The 22,797-nt window shown below is 44.8% G+C and overlaps 1 protein-coding gene across 9 annotated transcripts in view; it reads right to left on the bottom strand.

The window, feature by feature from the left end:
* Positions 1 to 22,797, bottom strand: part of CACNA1B (calcium voltage-gated channel subunit alpha1 B) — a 490,529-nt gene that overhangs the window by 12,154 nt on the left and 455,578 nt on the right. For 6 of the 9 annotated variants that reach the window (XM_060251280.1, XM_060251284.1, XM_060251286.1 and 3 more), the window contains 7 exons: positions 19,781 to 19,877; positions 10,451 to 10,559; positions 9,705 to 9,809; positions 9,153 to 9,253; positions 3,333 to 3,451; positions 2,105 to 2,246; positions 415 to 564 (listed from right to left, as the gene is read on the bottom strand). In XM_060251280.1, coding sequence (XP_060107263.1) covers positions 415 to 564; positions 2,105 to 2,246; positions 3,333 to 3,451; positions 9,153 to 9,253; positions 9,705 to 9,809; positions 10,451 to 10,559; positions 19,781 to 19,877 — 823 coding nt within the window. The remainder of the gene's footprint in view (positions 1 to 414; positions 565 to 2,104; positions 2,247 to 3,332; positions 3,452 to 9,152; positions 9,254 to 9,704; positions 9,810 to 10,450; positions 10,560 to 19,780; positions 19,878 to 22,797) is intronic. The other 3 variants (XM_060251283.1, XM_060251289.1, XM_060251281.1) reach the window with 3 other exon arrangements.

Here is a 22,797-nt window from a genome sequence, read left to right as displayed (position 1 = left end):
ATCAGAATGGGAAATGCATTCAAATTTGCCAGGATAGTCATTCCTTCAGTGTGAAAAATTACTATTTATTTTTAAATTGTTCTGAATGAAAGGATCCAAATTTTAGTTTGTTTTCTAAAGCCACTACAAGCTCTTCAATGGGATACAAAGGCAAATACTTGCAAGCTTAAGGTGGGTTAAGTTTGGCATCAGCCAATGCATTTGTCCAGCAAGCAAGATTTGGGGCCTGTCTGCAGATGGGGCCATTAAAGAAGATCTGTATGGCAAAGCTCTAAATTGCATCAAAAATTATTCACAGGACACACACACAGACAACAAATCCTCTGTTACAGTACACACCCCATTAAACCTCCCAAGCAAGTACCTTCCAGACAATGAGACAAACACAGAGAAGGTGTTGAATCAGGGACTTACTGTAAGCCTTCCATTGCCAGTTAAGCCTCCCACGCTCACCTGAGTTTCAGCCGCCAAGCGTGGCATGGAAGCGGCTCGCCCCTGGCTTTCCAGGCCAGGCTGATGTTCGCCATTGGCTAGCATTGGGCTGATCTCTTGCATTTCTACTACCTGCAAGAAATTGGGGCAGAAGCGCAAATGAAAAGATGGAGCTGCCTTATGCTGAGTCAGCCAGTCAGCCTATCTTGTGCTCAGTACTGTGTGCTCTGCCTGGCAACAGCTCTCCAGAGTCTCCGGCAAATAACTGCCTTTCTCAACATCTGGCCCTGAGACCCTTTAACAGGAGATGTCAGGGACTGATCATGGGACCTGATTCCTCTAATGAAGGTGCTGAACCACACTGAGATCTGTCAGTTTTCTGTTAAGTAACTCTGCTGTTTACAAGCTTTTGTGTGTGTGTGTGTGTGTGTGTGTGCGTATGTTCTCAGAGCTGTTGTCTCAAGAGCAGTTCTCAGTCACAAGGTGTCTGTTGTGGGGAGAGGAAAGGAAGGAGACTGTAAGCCGCTTTGAGACTCTGAGCAAAGGGTGTGATATAAATCCAATCTTCTCCTCCTCAGCCTAGCCACAAACCACCCAATTTAATGGAGTTTCCTGGGCTGACATGCTATTCATATTGGGAATGTCAAGACTTCACAGCAATACACAGCCCTGTGAGGTTGGCTAGTATTAGTATCCTCATCGGGGGTAGACTGGGAAGTTAAAATGGCCCAAGAACATAGAGTGGCTGACGCAGTGCCAGGGGCAATTCTATATGGCCATTTGGCTCTGACCTGGCTAACAAGTTCAACCATCACCTCTTTCTGAACTACTGCTAGTCAACAGAGCTTAATGGTCCCTGCTGCACTATCAAAGCTATTGGAGCTTAGTTCTACTTTCTCCTGGGTACCAGTGGCCCTCAAGGGCAGTGCCCCCCACAAAAAACTTTCCCTATAAGTTAAATGGCCACTCCACCCCTGATCTCCATATTGCAGATGGGGAGAGCTGAGCATGAAAGACAGAGGCTTGCTTTAGACTAGTCTAATCACTTGTAGTTGACAAGAAGAAGTTCTCTAGGGTCTCAGGCAGAGAAAGGCCTTTCCTAATGCTTGCTGCTTGAGATTCATTAAATAGACATGCCAGGGATTGTTGTATCACAACAAATGTTAAGTATAAGGTTTGCAGCCAAGATCCTCAACAGGCTTGGTGGGTGATCTGATAAAGGAAACCAGAAGGACTACTCTGCAGCTTCCAAATATTTAAAAGCTCTCAGGAGACACCAAACGGCAGCTGCTACCATTACCATCTGGACTGGAGTCTGAAACAAACAGCAGGCAAGGGTTACACAAGGCCTTCCTTCCAGAAGCGTGTTCCTCCCACCTCCCTTTCCAAATGTCTAGCCTGAGGAAGAGATCTGAGTAACTGGAAAGACTTCACATTCAGTCATGGACTTTTGTCATTCCTAACAGAGCTATCACTTTACCGTGCCTCCGGGTTTTCTCGCAACACAGCAACATGGCTACCTGTTTTTAATATAGCAGAGGAAGTGGCTGAAGTTCAGGCCCAGAGTTCAATAACGTTCTGCTAAATGCATGGGAACAGAAAGCCAAAGCAACCTGTAATTCAAGAAGAAGTTCCCCATGTGCAAGGAAATGGGTGTGTGTTTGGTCTTCACCTGTTTGCTTGTCTGCTCCACAGAAATTTCCTCCGAGTGGCCTCGCACAAATGCTGGTGTTCTGGTTTCATAAAACACATCCTGAGTGCGTTGAGTTCCCCATGAAATCGACTCCTTGATCCCTCTCCCTTCTGGTGGTGGTCTGTGAAAGCCGGAGAAAAAGAACACACAAAAATCAAAATATTTGGGATGGAGGGTTGCGGAGGGACAAACAAAGACACCCACTGGTGAACAAGAACAGGCTAATGGGGGCCTAGTTCTAAATGAAGAATTACATTTTTGTGTAGACTGTACCCCCTTAAATTGCAAGTGCGAGAGAGATTGCTCCTCAGCACCCTTCCCATCCCCACCCCAATTTCTGACTCATAATGATCCTTTAGGGCTCTAAATGATCTGTAATGTTTAGAATTGTTAGGTCTAATGGAGGATTTCCATGGATCCAAGGGAGACATCAAGTTTTTACCAGTTCTTAGTCCCACTGCAGATCTCTGGTTCCTCCCCACCCCCACCCCCCACCATGTTGCTCCCAGGGGTCGAGTTCCCCAGAAGCCACATTTTAGGAAGAACTTTGGGCTGCAGCAAAATGGGACAGGCGATGAAGTCCTGCTCCATTAACCAAAATCCCTTATATCCATGGAAATTACTGTGGGATCCAAGCCACAGTTCTTGTCACATTCTTATTTAACATGGTTCCTTGGTCTAGCTCAGGGGTGGCCAAACTGTGGCTCTTTCACACATATTGTGTAACTCTTTAAGCCCTCATTGCCCTGTTGGCTGGCTTGGAGATGGCATTTGTCTCTTTAAATCACTTCTCCAAGCCAAGCCAGTCAGCAGCTTGGAGAATGCATTTAAAGTTAAAGTTGCTTTCTTTCCACCTCCCCCATCTATTCCCTTCCCATCTCATGGTTCTCAAACACTTGACATTTATTCTATTTGGCTCTTACGTTAAGCAAGTTTGGCACCTGGTCTAGCTTATTTTTTACTATAGCTTTAACTTCTATATTTTATGTTTGTGAGTTATCCCATGAGCAAAGCTGTGAGTTCAGGGTAGGGTATAAATGTTTTGAATAAATAATCAAATAAACCCCATTCTCTGAGACACTAGTTTTCTATGCTCAATACATTGATAAGGAGCTCCACGATTCTGTCTGAAGTGTTATAGCCCAGATATGAATCTACAACCTCTATAAAACTTGGCTGAAATATTAAGAAATGCGAGGATACTCACAAAGCCCCCCCATTGTTGAGAGAAGCAGAGCTCTTTTGACGAAGGAAAGCATTGGGGAATACTGGCTGGCTTTGCTCCAGTGCAGCTTTCAATGGGTGGAACAGGGAAACTGTTCCAGTCTGCAAGTCATAAGAAGAGATAAGGAGGAATCATTAATATTATCTGTTCTTGTAATGACCATACATAAAAAGCAATTGATGGAAATGTTTGCAGTCATTCCTTCCAACAGGGACTTTGAGCAAAGAGCTTATGAACACAAGAAGTGGCTTAGAGAGCCAGTTTGGTACAGTGGTTAAGATTGTGGACTCTGATGTGGGAGAATCAAGTTTGATTCCCCACTCCTCCTCCACATGCAGCTGCTGGGTGACCTTGGGCAAGCCACAGTTCTCTCAGAGCTGTTCTCTCAAGAGCTTCCTCAGCCCCACCCACCTCACAGGGTGTGTGTTGTGGGGAGAGGAAGGGAAGGAGATTGAAAGGCATTCTGAGACCCCAAGTGAACGGCAAGGTATAAATCCAAATCTCCTCCTCCTCCTCCTTTGCCTGACCACTGGTCCCTGTAGTTCAGCTCCATCCATTCTGACTGGCCCTGGCTCTCAAGCAGAAAAAAAAAATCTCTCCCAGGCCATTACCTGAGATCTTTTAACTAGGCATTGTAGGGACCTTCTACTTGCAAAGCATAGCACTGTGCTATGGGTCTAATAATATAAAATTGGCTTATACCTAGTCGGATTAAGTCTATCGATATTTTCTGCTTTAAACCTTGTGTGTGGGGGTTAAGTGCTGTGAAATCACTTCTGGCTTATTGCAGCCTGCAAAGCATTCTATAGTTAACAGCCTTGCCCAGAACTTGCAAACCGAGGGCCATGGCTCCCTTGAATGAGACACTCCATCTCATGTTGGGTCTTCTTCTTTCCCTTCTTTCCTTCAACTTTCTCATAATGTGACCAAAGTACAATATTCTCAGTTTAGTCATTTTAGCTTCTAGGGAGAGTTCAGGCTTGATTTCATCTAGAACCTACTGATTTGTCTATTTTCGCAGTCCACAGTATCCATAAAAATCTCCTGTAACACCACATTTCAAATGAATCAACATTCTTCCTGTCAGCTTTTTTCATTGTCCAACTTTTACATCCATATATAGTAATGGGGAATCATATGGCACGCATTATTTTGATCTTGGTCAGGAGTCCCCAACCTGTGACTTGAGGGCTGAGCTCTTTCTGTGTGGCCCTCCAATCTGCTTCTTTGCTGCTAACACCCTAAAGGCATTTCTGTCAGACCCACACTGTTCTTCCGGCCTCAAGAGGCACCATCTACTGGAGTTCTTCCTGTCCCTTTCTTGCAAAAAACACAATAGCAATATTGTTTCTTCTGGTCTCCATGCTTCTTTCTGCCATATCCCTCTTGGCTTTATCCTCCATGCCATCATCTCAGAGACATTTACAAAGAAAATCGTCTGTTAGATTTCTATTCCGGTCTACTGGATATATTTACCAACCTAAAGAACTTTGCTGCAGGCATGTTCACAGTCTTTGGCACCACATACATCTGTGGACAGACTTTTTCCAAGACAAAAATTGTGAAATTCAAGTGTAGGTCAAGACGTACAGATGAATGTTTATATGACATTTTAAGGGTGTCTGTCACAAACCTTGACTTGGGCATTAATACCTTGGCTAACAGAAAACAGCCAAAAAAAATCACAATGATTAGGTAAGCATGTGTAGCTACATAAAAGAATTACGCAATAAAATACTGCTTCAAAATGGACTACATTCAAGTTACCATTTCTTCATTGACCTCTGAATGCTTACATTTGATCTAAATAGGGAGGTTAATAATTGTGTTCCATTTTGATTTAAGATGTGGCCCTCTTTAGGCATTGGGCACTCTAATGTGGGCCCTATGTACCAGAAGATTGGGGATCCCTGATCTTGGTCATTAGAAACACACCCTTACACTCAATCTTTACTAGCTCCATCATGGCTACCCTTCCCAGTCTCAGTCTTCTTCTGGTTTCTTGATTGCAATCTCCCTTTGGGTTAATGATGGAGCCAAGGAACAGAAAATCTTGAACAATTTCAGTTTCTTCATCATCAACCTTAAAGTTGTATCATTACTAAGTAGTCATTACTTTTGTCTCTTGATGTTCAGCTGTAATCTTTCTGCTTCATCAGGAGTCACTTCAAGTCTTCCCTATTTTCTGCCAGTAATGTGGCATCATCTGCACACCTCAAATTGTTAATGTTCCTTCCAGTTAATTTTCACTCTGCCTTCATATCTAAATCTAATGCAGCTTTCCTTATGATACATTCTGAAGAGATAAGGGAAGGAGATTGTCTGACACCTTTGCCAAATGGAAACCATTCTGTTTCTCCATATTCTATCCCAACAATAGTCTCTTGCCCAGAGTATAAGTTGTGCATCAATTGTGGCACACCATTTCTTTTAAAATCAATCACGGCTTTTCATGACCCACACAGCTCAAAGCTTTGCTGTAATCTATGAAACACAAGCTAATTTTCTTCTGAAATTATCTTGTATGCTCCAGTAACCAACATAAATTTGCAATATAATCTTTAGAACTTCCTCCTTTTCTGAATCCAGCCTGAATATCTGGCATTTCTTGCTCCATAAATTTGCTGTAAGATTTTGGGCACCACTTTACTTGTGAAAAATTAAGGTGATGGTCCAATAGTTCCTGCAGTCTTGGAATCTCCTTTTTTCAGCACCGGAATGTAGATTACACATTTCCAGACTGTGGGCCATTGTTTTATTTTCCATATTTCTTGGCAATGTTCAGATTTTCATTGACTCTTTTTCTGTGGCTTGGAACAGCTCTATTGATAACCCACCTACTTCCTGGTGATTTGTTTCTCTCAACTACACTCAATATAGCTTTCACTTCACTTTCCAAAACTTTAGGTTCTTCTTCAAAAGATTCTTCTTGGATGGAAATCTGTCATCCTTTCATCTCTTTTGTATAGTTCTTCATTGTACTGCTCCCATATTTTCTTTATTTAATCCTGTTCAGTTAGTTTTTCCATATTGATCTTTCAGCATGCCTAACTGTACTTTGAATATCCTTTTGATTTCCCTTTGATCTTGCGGAACAGTTGTCTTGTTCTCCCTTTTTGTTATTCTCTTGTATTTGTTTACATTGATTATTGTAATAGTTCTTTACGTGCAGGTCACTAGACAGATGCATTTAGACTTCTGATTCTATTTATGTCACCTTTTTCTTTTGCTTCTTGTCTATCTTTAGCAATTTTAAGAATTCATCTGTCATCCATTGAGGCTTTTCATTTCTTTTAGCTACAGGAATAGTATTTCCGCATTCTTCCTTGATGATTTCTCAGGTTTCAACTCATAGCTCTTCTGGTTTGTGCTCACTTGAACTTAGTAATGTCAACCTATTCTTTACATTGTCTTTAAACTTTCAGGAATGTTGTTTAGATCAGGGGTGTCAAACGTGTGGCTCACAGGCCAGATCAAGACTCCAGAGGGCTCCTATCAGGCCCACGTGCAACTTACTGTTGTCTGCTTCTTTCTGTATCACAGCTTGCTTTGCCAGACTTGCTCAACTGCACAGGAGCTACGGAACAGAGCCAGTTTGATGTAGTAGTTAAGTGTGCGGACTCTTATCTGGGAGAACCGGGTTTGATTCCCCACTCCTCCACTTGCACCTGCTGGAATGGCCTTGGGTCAGCCATAGCCCTGGCAGAGGTTGTCCTTGAAAGGGCAGCTGCTGTGAGAGCCCTCTCCAGCCCCACCCACCTCACAGGGTATCTGTTGTGGGGGAGGAAGGTAAAAGACATTGTGAGCTGCTCTGAGACTCTTCAGAGTGGAGGGTGGGATATAAATCTAATATCATCTTCTTCTTCTACTTTCTCCATTGGGGAGGAAGGGGGGGAACTACTGAGCCAATCTTTTCTTCTATTGGCTGAGGCTCCTCCCCCTCCTCATCCCCTGGGGGAGGAGGGAAAGAGAGCTTCCTTTGCCCAGTTCCCTTGATCACATGGGAGTGATACAAAGCACCTTTAAGGACAACAAAGTCTTATTCAAGGCATGAGATTTTTGCCGAGAAAGAAGAGAGCAAGAGAGATATTTGTTGGGGCTGTCACTCTACCTCCCTTCTGGAAGTTCCAGAAGGGAGGTGAAGTGACAGCAGCTGGATGGCACATGGGCCTCTGTGGCACTCAAGGTCTTGCTGGGCAGTTTCACAGCCACTGCGCACGCCCTCCCACCCTCCTCTGGCTTTGTTCAAGGACCATAGGGGGGCAGAAGGGTGCTGGCAGTGGGGCAGTGAAGGCGCTGTGGAGGAGGGTGGCAGGCAGCGAGTGGCTCTCCTCCCGGGCGATATCAAGCATCATAGCCCCAAACCAGCATGGGGGCTCCAATGATTGTAAAAAGGGAGAAATTGGAAGGAACATCTATGCTAGCTGAATAATATCTTAGATGTTGTCCTGCCACCCTATTATGGGTGTAAAGCTTGGTTATGTTCAGAGGAATAAACCTTGGTTGAGCCAGCCACTGGATACAGAACTGGCCCAAGATATAGATGCTTATTTTGTTTGTTTGTTTGTCTATATCATATGTCTTGGATCATCGTAAACTGCTCTGTGTTCCCATCATAGAAAAAAGCAGAATTTGAAAACCTAAATTTTTAACTACATGGCAGGAATTTCAGTCATGGAACTCCAGTAGCATATGTCCCTAGATACATTAATCAGATTAGAACTTTTAAAACTTTTGGCTGAGAGCTGAATTGAAAAAAGGGGGGGAAGTCTACAATTTAAGTCAAAAGAAGAATTCTGAATGCTGCAAAATTTGGAATTTGTAGAGGATTTTAGTCGTGCTAATGTAAGAATAATGGAACAGAAGAGTTCACCTGGATCACATGCCAATTGATCCAGATCCCTATTTTCCACAGTGACCAGCCATGCAAGCTAAAAAGACAACAGCTCTCCACAGCTGTTGCCCTCAATAACCAGTGTTTACAGATATATTGCCTCTGAGTGTGGAAGCTCTATCTAACCATCAGCACAATTACCTATAGACTTATCCTCCATAAACAGGACCATAGCCAGTGCTGGGGCTTTAGGGACTGAGCCCCCTATCAGATCTTCAGAGACCTCCCCAATGCCCCCCCCCCATCTTAAACTGCAATCCTAGCTGTAAGCCGCACTGGAAGGAGGCCCGAAGCAATTCTCCAACCCTCATTCTGGCATGGCACATGGCTAAGGTTGCAGTTTAAGACTGGGAGGGGGGGCAGCCCAGCTCTTCCTGCTTGGCAGGCCAGAACAGTATTGCTGAATCTATGCTGTTGGTGGCCTGAAGCGATTTCTCTTACTCTCCTTCCTTCCTGCAGGAGAGTTAGCAAAGGAAGGAAGGTTAGCAAAATTGCTTTGGTCCAGCGTAGCAGCGGTGCAGCTTCAACAATACTGGCTTGGCCTGCCGAGCAGAAAGAACCAGGGTAAGCAGCTATTCCTCCGCTCCCTCCCCTCTGTCCCTGGAGGGGTGGGAGACTTAAGCTGGAGGAAGATTGGGGGGGGGCACTGCTCATTTAATTTAATTTAAATAGCTGTGCCTCACCCTCCTCCCCCCCAAAATCTTGGCAACAGAGCTTTCCATTAATGTGTCTAACCTTCTTTTAAAGCGCTAATGCAAATCCATATATCTAAATCCTCTTAAATATTGATGGCGTCCTCAATTATGGGGATTTTGGACAAAAAAATTTCATGGAGTTTTGCAAAATTGCTTTGGTAAATACACAACCAAAGATTCTAACTGGTTCATTGAAAAGAAGATGAAATTTACCTGGCCACCTGGGTGACTCGGATCTCGGGTATTTTTATTTTGCTTGTAGAAATCAAATATCATGAGGGCTGCATAGACCTTTCCCACTGTCATTGCTTCAGCTAGGGAGAAAAAAAATCCCACAAAAATAGAGTTTAATGGCAGAAAGATAGAAGAACAGGGAACTATTAATGATGAAGTGCTGTTAATAGCCTGTTTCCATCAGTGGTGGGTGAAGGAAGGTGAGGGTTCTCTAGCACAAACATGCACATATCAAGGCATCTCCCAGATCTTCCCATGAGACAAACAGGAATTGGTACCAGAAAATAGGGTCTGTCCCTGATTAACAAGATTCATTACAGTGCATGTATACTTTGTGCTCCTCTTTGCATATGTGAAATACAAATTTATCAAGAATAACACAGAAGTCTAAGAAAGGTGAGGGGTTTATTTTCCTTTCCTTGTTCTGCAACAGAGAGCTGAGCAAGACGCTGACGTGTATATACAGATTTGGTAGGGATGATGCCTTAGCATAACAATTATCTCCCCTCACTACAAGGCATGCATGCTTACGTTTATGAGGTGGCACCAACAGATCCAAGGTCTTTTGGGAGAGATTGGGCCAAACCAGGGAGATCTCTTTCCTCAGTTCAGCATCACACTGGTGCTGAAGGATGCCTGCAGGGTACAGGGCGAAAGACACAAAGAAGATTATTCATTCTCATGAAAGGCTCCACAAATCCCCTCACTGGCTCTCCTGTGGTAAGCATTCTTGCCCTTCTGGTGAGCAGCCCATCCCTTGAGTTCTGCATTAACTGCAGAGAATACAGGGCAGAAGAGATGGGTCTATCTGTTGGATTTGCAGACGACAGAAAGCCATACCGCTCTGCAAAAATCAAAAGGGAAACATGCAGGGTCCCTGGACACCTTCCTGAAGAGGGTGGGAGATGAAGGAAAGGTGACTCAATCAGAGGCTATAAGGAGAACCAGATGATTCGCAGCAGAGCAGCAATGAAGGGAGCAATCTCCTGGTGGCCAGGCATGGTGTAGTCTAGCTGTTGCTGTGCTGCAGTTCAAAAAGGCAGGGTCATCCCAGCCCAGAAATGGACAGAGAAAGATTAAACCAAAAGAAATGGGGAAAGGATCGCATCCACATCTTGAGAGGGAGGAAGTCTTTGAAGAGGCTTTGAGCAAACCGAAATTACACTCCCCCAAAATCTCATTTCAGAACCTTAGACTGGTATTTGGAAGTTCAAAATTAAGATTCTGCCTGTGAAAATGGCAAAAATCCTGGGCTGTTTCATCCCCTCCCTCCTCACCTGATGCAAGTTTGATTTCCAGGGCAGTCCGGATCAAGGCCATCAGTGTAGATGTGAAGTGAACTGTCAGGTCATCATTCGAGATTGGCATGTTCATCCTTACCAAGCGCTGAGAAATCAACAAGTTTCCCATCAATGCTGGCCAATTTCTCCCCCCTCCCCAAACTCCAAGACCCACCCACCTACTCTGGCTTTCTTCTGTTTTCATTCCCCTCCGTAAAACAGCAAGATTACAAAGAAGTGACGTTCTACAAGGTTAACCTTTCGTGTGCTGACTTTGGTGACAAACACCAGAATGAAGATCCTTCCCCAAGTTCCCTAGGTCATTTGTTTCAAGTGAACTGTACTTGATCTCATATTTCAATCAAATCTATCTTCCTGTCTCTTGGAACTCCTGCATTTTTTTCAGTGAATACAGAGAGCACTCTTTTCTTTTCCTGAGATACATTTCAGAACCACCTGGTTAGCACAGAATTTGCCATTATCTCTGGGTTGTTTACACTACAAGCACATATTAGCACTGGAACATTTTTATCATTGTGGCTGGCTCTCAAAGAATCCTGGAAATTAAAATTCAAAGAGGGTGTCTGAAATCCCTAGCTCCCAGAGTTATCTGGGCAGAGGAAACAACTATTAACCAATTTATGTCTTTGGTGAAGACATGTTCTTTGTTTTCTCTGAATCTTTCGCAATTGATTCAAGGATCTGGGAGGAGGGAACCCACTGCCTGCCATGGCAACTATCCTCTAAGCAACTGCAGCCGTCATACCAAAACTGACATTTGGAGAAGAAGAGATTAGATTTGTCTCCACCCTTCACTCCGAGTCTCAGAATGGCTTACACTTCCCTTCCCTTCCCTTCCTCTCCCTACAACAGACACCCTTGTGAGGTCGGTGGGGCTGAGAGAGTTCTGAGAGAACAGCCCTGAGAACTGTGACTGACTCAAGGTCACCCAGCTAGCTGTATGTGGAGGAGTGGGGAATCAAACCTGGTTCTCCAGATTAGAGTCTGCCGCTCTTAACCACTAAACCAAACTGTCTATTGTCGCAGGCCTGACTGTATCATGTGTTTGTGGTCTAGCTTCAGCTTTTCCAAAGTAAGGTTTGAAAATGTATGAAAAATAACTTGACCCTAGCAACTTAGCAAAAAAACATACACATGTGTACTGCAAGCAATGGCACCTCTGCACCAATGTTCCCTCTAAGCTGCAGAGTCTTGTGAGCAAAAATTCTACGTTGTGAGCTACTGGTATTAAAGTTGTGAGCTACTGGCAGGGCTTTTACAGTAGACCTAGAAGAAGAGCCTTGTAAGCTCTTGGAGGATTGGCTACATGGGGGGGGGGGGTATAACCTAATATGCAAAGGAGTTCCTCCTACAAAAAAAGCCCTGGCTACTGGCATTAAAGTTGTGAGCTACTGCATAAATCATTGTGCTCTGGGGTCATCCTTCCTCAGCTAAGACAAAAATGTGTAAGATGGAGGCTAAAAATCTTTGAGTTAGCTCACGCTAACTCAGCTTAGAGGGAACACTCTTCTGCACCATTTTTAAAGGCATTGTCTGTATACAGCCTACTGCCATAAGTACTTTCCAGGTACTATCAAAGGCTGACAGCAGACTCCTGCTGAGTAATTGCTACCAAGAGGAAAAACCAGGTATGAACTGAGGATGATTGCCGGCGCTAGTGAGAACAGAGCCTGCAGGAGTCCTGTCTCTCTCCTCCACCCTCCCAAGTCCCTTGGAATTCTAGTGCAATTCAGACTAAGCTCCAGACAGATTTGCTGGCTGGCACACCAGAGATGCCCAGCCCAACCCGTTCCCCACCTTCAGCACACCAAAGGTTAATGCAAACACACCCCATTCAATGCAATCCAATGGTTCAAACTTACTCAGATAATCCCACTGAATCCATTTCAGTGAGAGAGAAAAAAAAAAGAAAAGAAAAAGAAAGAAAGATGCATGGACGTGAAGGACAAGCAGATGAAAAATAATTCCTACCAGAAGAGCTCCATCCTTCTTGCCTCTTGGCATGAAACAGAGGGTGGGAAATGTAACAGAACCCAATCTCAGAAAGATACCCTTGACATGGTCAAGAATTTGACACTGTTACCTTGTCTACCCTGAGATCCAGTGTGGTATAGTGGTTAGAGTGTCGGATTACAAATAGGGAGATCTGAGTTCAAATCAATGCTCAGCTGTGAAACTGACTTAACATTAAGCCCACAGTTCAGGAAAGCTGATACCCTGAATTAAACTTTATTGATCTTAAAGGTACCACTGGACTCAAACTTTGTTCACAAGAGTTTTGGGGGGAGGGTAGGGATGAGAAAGAATGAACAATGTAAACTACCCTGAGCTCCTTGGAAAAAGTGTTAGAAGTGTAATGCAAATCAACTCATTCATGTATATCCCACCTTTCCTCCACAATGGAATCCAAAGTGGTAGACTTGGGAGTTTCCAGAAAGTCTCCCATCCAGGCACTGACCACATCCAGACCTGCTTAGCTTTAATGAGGTTATGGATCATGCACTCTCCAACCATGTCCTCAGAATTGCTCAATGTTTTATTCCCAGCTGATTTGGATGGTCCAGGCTGATCTTGTCAGATCTCAGGAGCTAAGCAGGCTCAACCCTGGTAAATACTTGGATGGGAGACCATCAAGGAAATCCAGGGTTGCTACGCAGAGACAGGCAACAGCAACCCACCTCTGTTTGTCTCTTGCCCTGGAAACTCTATGGGCTTTCATCAGACATTCATATGGAGGAGGGATCTGAGATACTGCTTGCTGCTCCCACTCCTGATCTCTATGCAGTCATTAGAAGGTCTGAATGGGCATGCAACTGTACATAGGCAAACTCTGTGAATACAACTGGGAATACTGCCTCTTGCAAGGAGAGAGCCTAGGCAGAGTCACCTTTTGTGCATGCATATTCTATCCGCACCTTATTCCTTGTTGTATCCTCTTTGTCTTTCAGCAGTTGCCCAATCCTACCATCTGTACACTGTGTAAGAGGGCAGGTGGTAATGGCATGTCGGGCCAGGGTATGGCAGCGAGGTCTTCTGAGGCCAGCAAACCTCAGCAGCTGCCTACAGCACCCATCTTGGAGGCTGGCCCTGTCAACACCCCCTGCAGTAGCTTGGTGACGTGATGTAGTGACAGGCTTTCTGAAAGGCTTGCAAAGGTGCAGCCAGAGGCCAGGCCCCTCCAGTGAAGAGCCCTCTTCTACTGTTTGTTTCTAATTGGGTTGTTTTGCTGGCATCCTGCCTGTGGAACACCACCTGAACAGAGGCTAACAAGAGAAGCTGAACTTGTGGCTGTGTGGGAAGAGAAGAGCTTGTTAATATTTCAGCCATGAAAAAGACTCTCTCTTCAAGAAGGAAAGAGGAAGAGGTGTGTATGCAACTGCTATTTTTCCCACTACAGGGCTTCTTAATTAATCCTTTGTAACACAGAAGGGCACTCATCCAGATAACAGTTAAGTACAGACTGGGTGATGGAGACACCCCTGTCCTGCTCCAATTAGTATTGTGGTCAGGGCTTTTTTTGAGCAGGAACACACAGAAATGCAGTTCCAGCTGGCTTGGCACCAGAGGGTGTGGCCTAATATGCAGATGATTCCAGCTGGCCCTTTTCTACAAAAAAGTCCTGTATGAAACAATGGTGATGTCAGAGGGTGTGGCCTAATATGGAAATGAGTTCCTGCTGGGCTATTTCTAAAAAAAGGCCCTGATTGTGGTCCTAAGTGGGCCCTAAGCCAGTGAGCTGAAGGATGGAAAGGGGGGATTCCAGCACCCAACTCCAGCCAATTAACAGGACCAAAGGGAGACCTCCCAATTGTCCTTCAAGAACGGGGCAGGGGTTCAGCATAGAAAGTTTCAGGTTTACTCCCAGGCAATGTCACAGAAGATCTTTAGAAAATAATTTCTCTGCCTGAGATCTTGGAGAGCTGCTGTCAGTCAGAATAAACAATTCTGAGCTAGACAGACCAATGGTCTGACTCAAAATAGGGCAGCATCATATGTGCAATGAATCTTCATGTTACTACCAATCCAGAGCAGCTCAGGTATTCCTGGAACCTTGCAACATTTCTAGGCTGGCTTACCTTTCTGAGAAATAAGGAGACCCTACATAGACTTCTAGTTTCCTTCTCTCCTGCCTTTGCCACATCTCACGTGAGACACAGAGTTTAACTGCCAACCAACCAAGCATCTCCTGTCCTTATCTAAGATATGGAAAGGGAAACCAGTGCATCCATGGATGGAGCTCTCCTGTAGCACTCAGAATAAGGTTATAAAGAGACTCATGCATGCATATAAAAGGCAAGCAAGAGAAAGGCACATGCACAACAACTCTGCAGGGATTGTTCTTGCGAGCAAAGGAGGAAAACACACACACAGAGGAAAAGGGGTGACAAAAGAAAAATAGAGAGGGAAAAGAACAGCCCATAAGAAAGGGCCAGAAGAGAAACACTATGGTGGCATACCAAGTTGGTTGCTAGAGAGAGATAGAGAGAAACCCTGAAAGGCAGCCCAGTGCTTCAGAAACAAAGAGATGTGTTGGGGCATGGAACACAAGACATCACTTTTCTTTCACCAGAAAAGAACCAAAAATTGTACAATAGCATGTAAAGGTGGTAAGGGGAGACAGGGGTAGAAGAGGTAAAAAGACAGAAAGTTGTCATCTAAGGTGCTTAATTTCTTTGTGCATGTATGTTCTCAGCCACACACAAATCCTGATCATGTGGGAAAAGCGACACCTGCAGTGAGCTGTGCACAATACAGCCAACCGTCATGTCTGCAACTGCAGTGGCACGTTTCCCATCCTTTGCAATTATGGCAATTTTTAACAGCTGTATTGATGCACAACACATCCTGGCTCACACCTTCTCCAAGTATTAGTGTCCATAGTCACAAGATTGTGCATGGTCAAGAATGGCTACTGGCTACTCATGGAAATGCGAATAACTGATGAGTCTTTCTGGGTGGCCAGTGAAATTTTGCCCAAGTCTGCCTGGTTCACTTGTTTTTTAACCCCTGTCAATGTTACTAGCTGTGGGGAAGGAAGTTTCAATAGGTGGAATTTTGTAAGGCTGAAAGGATTAAATTTTTCTTCCCTTCATCTGGTTAATAAATCTGCAGTTACACATTTAGTGGTTGGAAACTAATAAGGTTATTATTTCAATTATTAAAACTGGTTTAAGGCCATACTACTAAATGCATATTGAAGCTCATGGGACACATTGTCCATAAAAAACTGGGGCACTGGTTATACGGTTACACTATGCATTGTTAATTTTTAAGTATGGTTAAAGAAGCATGGACCCCTCCCCAATATATTAAGCAGTTAAAAAATGCAAATGTTATTACCTACTAAACTACAACTATATATTGGTTTTAAGTTGATGCTTCCCACACCTCTGCTTTTATTCATTCCTCAGTTGTCCAATATCGTTGGGCGGCAGCAGTGGTAACAAGGAGGAACCAAATACCACTAACAGCTCAAGTGACTGAACACAGCTTCTGCTCAGCTCACAGCTGCAAATCCATCAGTGTCTCATTTGCACTGCTCACTGCAATGTTGGGAAGCAGGAAACTAACATCTCGTTGAGCATAATAGTGCTTTCTGATTTAATTAAATCTTTATTGGGAGCAAATTACGTGTATGAATGACTTCATTGTTCTTTGGATTCAAGCGGTGCAATGATCCCAATACATTTACCTCCAAGAGCGTATTTAAGGGAGCTTTCATGGTGTCACTTGTATTTAATACCTCACTCCCTCTTCTAGTACTGCCTACCCTAATTAGCTGATCTAATTAAAAAGACAAACCCCTTCATTCTGACCCCTCCCTAAGAATCTAAGAGATTGGTCACAGTAAACAGTTACAAGGAGATGATAATAAAGATATGTGGGTGCTTTACTCACTAGGGAATTTTCTTAAACTATCTTCACATGAACAAAGGGAAACGGCATTAGGTATTCCCACAGGAATTATTTAGTGGAGTGACTGATTGTTTTATATCTGCACTGCTCATAAATATATATCTATGTATATTTCATTCCACCACCACCATCCAAAAAAAGGAAGGCCATAGCTCCTAGATATATGTTTGGATATCCAAGAGGTTGCCTCTGTTTTATTCATTGGACAGGCAGGTACCCTTCATTCAATGATGGACAGAGGAAGAGAAGAAAGGCCCCCCTTTTAAAACAGGGTTGAGCCTATCTACTGCTTTGATGTAAAATAAACTACAAGAAGTTTTCTGGCCATTGCTGTTGAGAGACTGAGAAGATCCAGCTGCCCTACTTTAATTGTAAAGACCAGGGATGGGCATGAACTGGAAAAATCAAGGTTCATTTCAATTTGTGGTTCGTGGGGCCCCAAAAAACATTAAGATTGATGGACCTCCCCATTTACTTAACAGGTCTGTTTCAGAGGTTTGTGATGTGGTAGAACAGCCCCCTGCACTCCATGGGAGGAGAACCACACACAGATCCTGGGGTCAACTTCTCCTGTGGTGTGGTTTAAAGCATGCTGTGGGAAGAGAAGCCATGGCATCCAGGATTTGCCTGTGGCCGGGAAAGCCCTCCCCGCTGCACACAGATCCTCGGGTCAGCTTCTCCTCCTGTGGCATGGTTTAAAGAGCACTGCAGGAGGAGAAGCCATTGCATCCAGGATCTGCCTGTGGCTGGGAGAGCTCTCCGGTGGTGGAGGCACTTCACCCCTTCCTTTTTGCTGGCTGGGGACATTTCATCCCACATTTAACCTTCTGGTTTTGCTCCCCACTCTCTGTTTTGAAGCAGCGGGAAGCACCATAGCCAGAAATCTTTCTTGAGGGGGCAGGCAGGGGGCATTTCAGTGTGGTGGAGCTTACTTCTGAGGACGCCTGCTAAGTGGATCAAGCAGTGCAAAGGAATGGAGAAGCTGCTTTTGTTTTGTTTTGACTAAGCAGTGAACGTCTGTCTATTCCAGGTCAAGGCTCACAAATAAACATTTGTAGGAAACTTCACGTTGACTTTACTTGGAGTACTTTGGAGATTTTGATTGTTCAAAACTGTCACTTTTTTTTTTTAAATGTTTTTCTCTTTTAGCATAGTCTCAGCCTCACCCAAAAACCCTTTAGAAAAGCTAATGAACTCCCTGGCCAGACAATGATGGTTAATTCTCACTTCCAGATAAGCTGACAGCTTAGTGAGGAAATGAAAACAGCTTTTACCTATAAAAGGTTCCCTCCCCCCACCCGCTATCTATCTCTCCTACCAGAGCAGACATGGTACAATCAGTCTTCTGGACAGGTTGGACAAATTGAGGAGGAGACGTTGTCTGGTGAGAGCCCTCTCCTAGCTACAGGCCTGCCCAGGAGGTTTAAATGGCTCCACTATTGCAACCAGGATCTGCCTGAAGTCAGGAGAGACCCCACCACTGCACACAGATCCTGGGATCAAAGTGGGGAGAGGATCTCCTGGGAAGGTCTCCCCTTCTCCTGGGTGCAGCAAGCCTCAGTCTGGAGAAAGGGGGGGGGGAGGGTCTCCTTTTCTCCCGGCTGCAGCAGGCCTTGGCCAAGAGAAAGTGTGTGTGTGTGTGTGGGGGGGGAAATTCATGGGAATAGGGGGATCACCCGGGAAGGTTTAAATTGCTATGAGCCATTACATCTGTCCATTTCACTCTTTGACTGAAGACATATGTGCACCCATCAGCTGTTAGGCTGAAATAGATGCAAGCCATTTCAGTGATCCCTCTCACTCCCCCCCCCCTCCCGCTTCCCACCATGATTTGCACAAACCTCTGGAAAAAATGTGGAGGACTGTGGAAGGGTCATGGCAGAGAGCTCGTGTGAACCTTCATTCATGAACCACGATCCAGGTGATTTTAGCCTGAAATCAGGATAATGGGCAAGTTTGTGCCCATCCCTGGTAAAGACTTCTGTTCAAAGTACTCTCATCTTAGAATACCTCCAGAATACAGGATACTATCCTTCCGTACAGTTATTTCATTTAGAGGCACACTTCCTGCACCCCATTTTTCTGTTGCCCAATTAATCTGAGACACCTTTTTATTTGCTCTAAACATTTGTAATGGATTCAACTAATCAACAAATTGGTTAAAATGTTTTGATCAGCTAAGGAGATCTCCCCAATTAACCTAACATTAATTAGCTAAGCAGTGGACCTCTAAGGCAAAACCATATCAAAACACAGGAGGCAGTGAAAAATGCTCTGTGCCCATGGAAAACTTGTTTTTCATGTGTAGTGAATTTGCACTGAGGAGGGACGTTCAAACTTGGAATGCACCCTTCCCTTAAAACTACATTCTGAAATGATTTAATCCTATAAAGGTTATGGCCCTGACAGAGAACAAAACAAGTAACAAAGATTAAGGCCTTCTTAACTGGAGCACTGTTTGTGTGAACATGGCCTTTGTTTTATTATAATTCTCTCTGACTTGAAGCAGACTGAAAAGAGGGGAGGGGTAAGAAAGACAGGCCAAGAGAGCTTTATTTGGACAGAAAGGAACTCAGCTAGCTAGGATGGATATCACAAATGTAACGGCTCACGAGTGGGATGTTCAAACTAGAACAGAGGTGTCAAATCCAAATGGATAGGAGGGCTGTGCTGTCCATTCCGTAAATGTGATGGTGGGGGAAGGGAGCCAGACAGATGGCGGCTCATCGTTTTCGCACCAGATATACCATCTTAAAAAGCCTTCCCTGAACCTTGGGTAAGAAGCATCAACAGAGCCGCTATGCTCATTCACACATCCAGGTGCCTCTGAGAGGAGACAGCAAGCAGACAGAAGGGCAGTATCATCCCTTTTAAAAGTGTCCAGAGTTTGAACTGGGGAAGCTGGGATAGCCTTGCCCTGTCCTATCAGGATTTTCTTTTTCCTGGGCCACGTACTCAGTATCTAGTTGGGGCTTTGTGTGCGTTTAGGTGTATGCGAGTGTGAGCGTGATTTAGCTCTCTCCCTCACCTCGACTGCTTCTCCTCTCAAGAGGCTGCAGTTTCCCATTTTCAAAGAATGACAAATGCGCAATGTTTGCAAGTAATGTTGGATTCTGCTGCCTGGTAGCAAAAGGACCACAATCACCACACTTTATCATAGGAGAGACCAGACTGAAGTGGTTGCGTTGCTCTACGGTTGCAAGAGGCCAGCCCTGGGAATCCTGGGCGGACTGCGTCAGGTCCTCGGCCATATGTTTTTGACACCCCATGAACTAGAAGATACAGCATCCCAAAGAGCTTAGAGAAACCACAAATATGACAGGAAAAAGAGGACAGTCAGCTGAGCCACAACACACGGATATCACAGGTCATCCCAGGAGGAGGTCTAACCTTATAGGCAACACGAGCTGGGCATTTCTTTCCCAGACCAAGTGGCGGGGACATGTGTCTCAGCATTTCATACATGTCCGTGTAACTGATGCGCCCACTTGGAAGCGGAGGGAGAGAGAGAAAGAAAAGAAAAGGCAGGGGAAGGGAGGGATTAAGGCAGGGGGTAGGGGGAGGAAAATAAAACCAAGCAACAATAAAGGGGTAACCAGGGATAAAGGAAAAGCAGACAAGAAGAGATATTTGGGTTAATTTGATTCTTTTCTTTCTCAGGGAGGAGAAATGAAACAATCCAAGAGAGAGGGTTAAGCAGAAGATTGCTCCAGTTTTCATCTCTTTGGGTATCTCCTTCCACCTGCTCACCAATGAAAAGCAACCTCTGAATCCCTGCGGTAGCAGTCTGGAATGATTGATGTGGGACACACAGGGACAGGAAGGGTGAACCTATGAAAGGGGCAGGGGAAAGGGGGAGGGGCCTTCTGCATTTTTCAGACAGGTTTTGAGTTTTTTGTTTGTTTGTTTGTAACGTGGTTATATTCATCATGCCAAGGAGAACTGGTGGGCAGCATTATGGGGCAGCCAGCAAGTGACCTGAATAAAACATTTTAACCCTCTTTTTCATTATTCTGATTGTCATTTCCAATTTATCTATAAGGCCACGAAACTAATAGAAGACAACCCCGCCACCTTTTTTACCTCCACGTGAAGGGACCACAAGCCTCTGTCCTCTAACAGCAGGGACCTGTTGGCTGCCTGTGATTAAAGTAGTAAACCACAGGCTCCCTTGTACATGCTCAGAAGCATGCTTGCTTGCTTCTTAGTATTATTATTATTTTATTGCTTCTTATGTATTAGGATGCAGTCATGCATGGGAGCTAAGATCCCAAAGTTTAAGCATGAAAAAGAGGCCAAGAGGCATCACCTTCTCAGTAGTGGCCCTGTGCTTCTGGAATGCTTTCTGACAGCTGTGTGCCCCAAACAAAGTTGCAGTGGGAAACCTACTGGAATTGGAGGGGGGGCTTTCTGTCAACCTAGTAATTTCACCAACAGCATACTTTCCTGTGTCACCCAGAAACGACATCATTAGCTCTATCTGGTGAGGTCCCTTCTCGGTCCAGCTAGAGGTGACATTCCTGGTTGCCAATGACAGCAATTTCTTCCCATTCCCTCCCCCCCCCGCCCCCCGCAGCCCACTGAATGGCAGTGGGGGAAGAAGGTGTGGGTGGAATGTCTCCTGCCCTAGCCAAAACCCAACTTTGCAGCCGATTGGATAGAAAGGGGAGGACTTTGTCTTATTTGGCAGATGTTTCCTGCAACTAATCTTAGCTCACTGTTTATAGTATTTCAGTAGCTTTGTAGTGGGTTTGAGCTGTGTTTTCTTGAAATGTTTTCCTACCCATCACTGTGAATTGCCATTATTTTTCTTCAGTAGGAAGTTTATAAATTGTAAAAATAAAAACAAGTATGTGAGTAAGCACCAGTACGCTCAGATTAAAAGCTAAACTAAGCTAAAAAACAAACAAATTCCCTACCCTGTTTTACAATGGCTTAATGGAAGAGCACTTGCTGGGCATGCAGAAGACCCCAAATTCAGTTCCTGGCATTTCCAGTTAAGGGATCTCAAACAACTGGTATTCAGAACTCTCTGCCTAAGATTTTGGGCAGTTGCTGCTAGTCTGAGCAGATAATACCAAGATAGATAGTTCTATCTAAAAAGGTAAAGGTAGTCTCCTGTGCAAGCACCAGTCATTTCTGACTCTGGGGTGACATTATATCACATTTTCATGGCAGACTTTTTTTTTATGAGGCAGTTTGCCATTGCCTTTCTCAGACATCTACACTTTACCCCCAGCAAGCTGGGTACTCATTTTACTGACTTCGGAAAGATGGAAGGTTGAGTCAACCTTGAGTCAGCTACCTGGACCCAGCTTCCACTGGGATCAAACTCAGGTTGTGAGCAGAGCTTGGACTGCAGTACTGCAGCTTACCACTCTGTGCCACGGGAATCCTAAAGGTAGTCCCCTGTGCAAGCACCAATCATTTCCGACTCTGGGGCAGCCTTCCATCTTTCCAAAGTTGGTAAAATGAGTACCCAGCTTGCTACGGGTAAAGTGTAGATGACTGGGTAAGGCAATGGCAAACCACCCCGTAAAAAATGTCTGCTGTGAAAATGTTGTGATACGACATCACCCCAGAGTTGGAAATGACTGGTGCTTGCACAGAAGACTACCTTTACCATTTTAGACAGAACAAACGGCCTGATATAGTATAAGGCAGCTTCATATGTTCATGTCAGGAACTGAGGCTGTTGGAACTTGGGCACCTTCCAGTGTCCTTTGTAGGAGGGCTTTGATACTGGAAGAGAAGGGGGCTAACTCAAACTGTGCCCTTTCTCTTCCACTCTGAGCCTTTCCACAGCCCAGCAGAGAGAACCCCGGCATGTTGTGCTTGGACTTTAGCTGATTCTGCTGGCCTTTTCAACATTGTTGATGTTCTGGGGCTTGCCAGTTTCTCTCTAGGGTGTCACAGCAGTGGAAACACATTGCTGGACCCATTGGCTGGCAGGTAGTTGCTCCCCTGCCTTCTGGCCTTGGTAAAGACAGGTTGCTTACCTGTAACTGTAGATCTTCGAGTGGTCATCTGTGCAGTCACACTTGTGGGATACTGCGCCTGCGCTGGTCCCCGATCGGTATCTGTAAGAAAGCCCGGGAAAATTTCCGCGGCGGGCGCCAACTGGGCATGCGCAGGCGACCCACTGCGCACGCCCAACGGCGCCACCGCGGCAATCCCACCAGTTCCTTCATGACCGCTGAAAGCCCCCAGAAAAGGGAGACCGTCAGCAGCGGGGAAGGAGGGCGGGTAGTGTGACTGCACAGATGACCACTCGAAGATCTACAGTTACAGGTAAGCAACCTGTCTATTTTCTTCGTGGTCTCTGTGCATCACACTTGTGGGAGATTAGCAAGCAAGGCATACCTGGAGGCGGGAAGACGGTCAACCAGAGATGGCAGATTGAAGAA

This window comes from Heteronotia binoei, chromosome 12, assembly GCF_032191835.1.
Source record: "Heteronotia binoei isolate CCM8104 ecotype False Entrance Well chromosome 12, APGP_CSIRO_Hbin_v1, whole genome shotgun sequence".
NCBI classification, from domain to species: Eukaryota; Metazoa; Chordata; class Lepidosauria; order Squamata; family Gekkonidae; genus Heteronotia; species Heteronotia binoei.
This window is presented reverse-complemented; position numbering and strand designations above follow the sequence as displayed.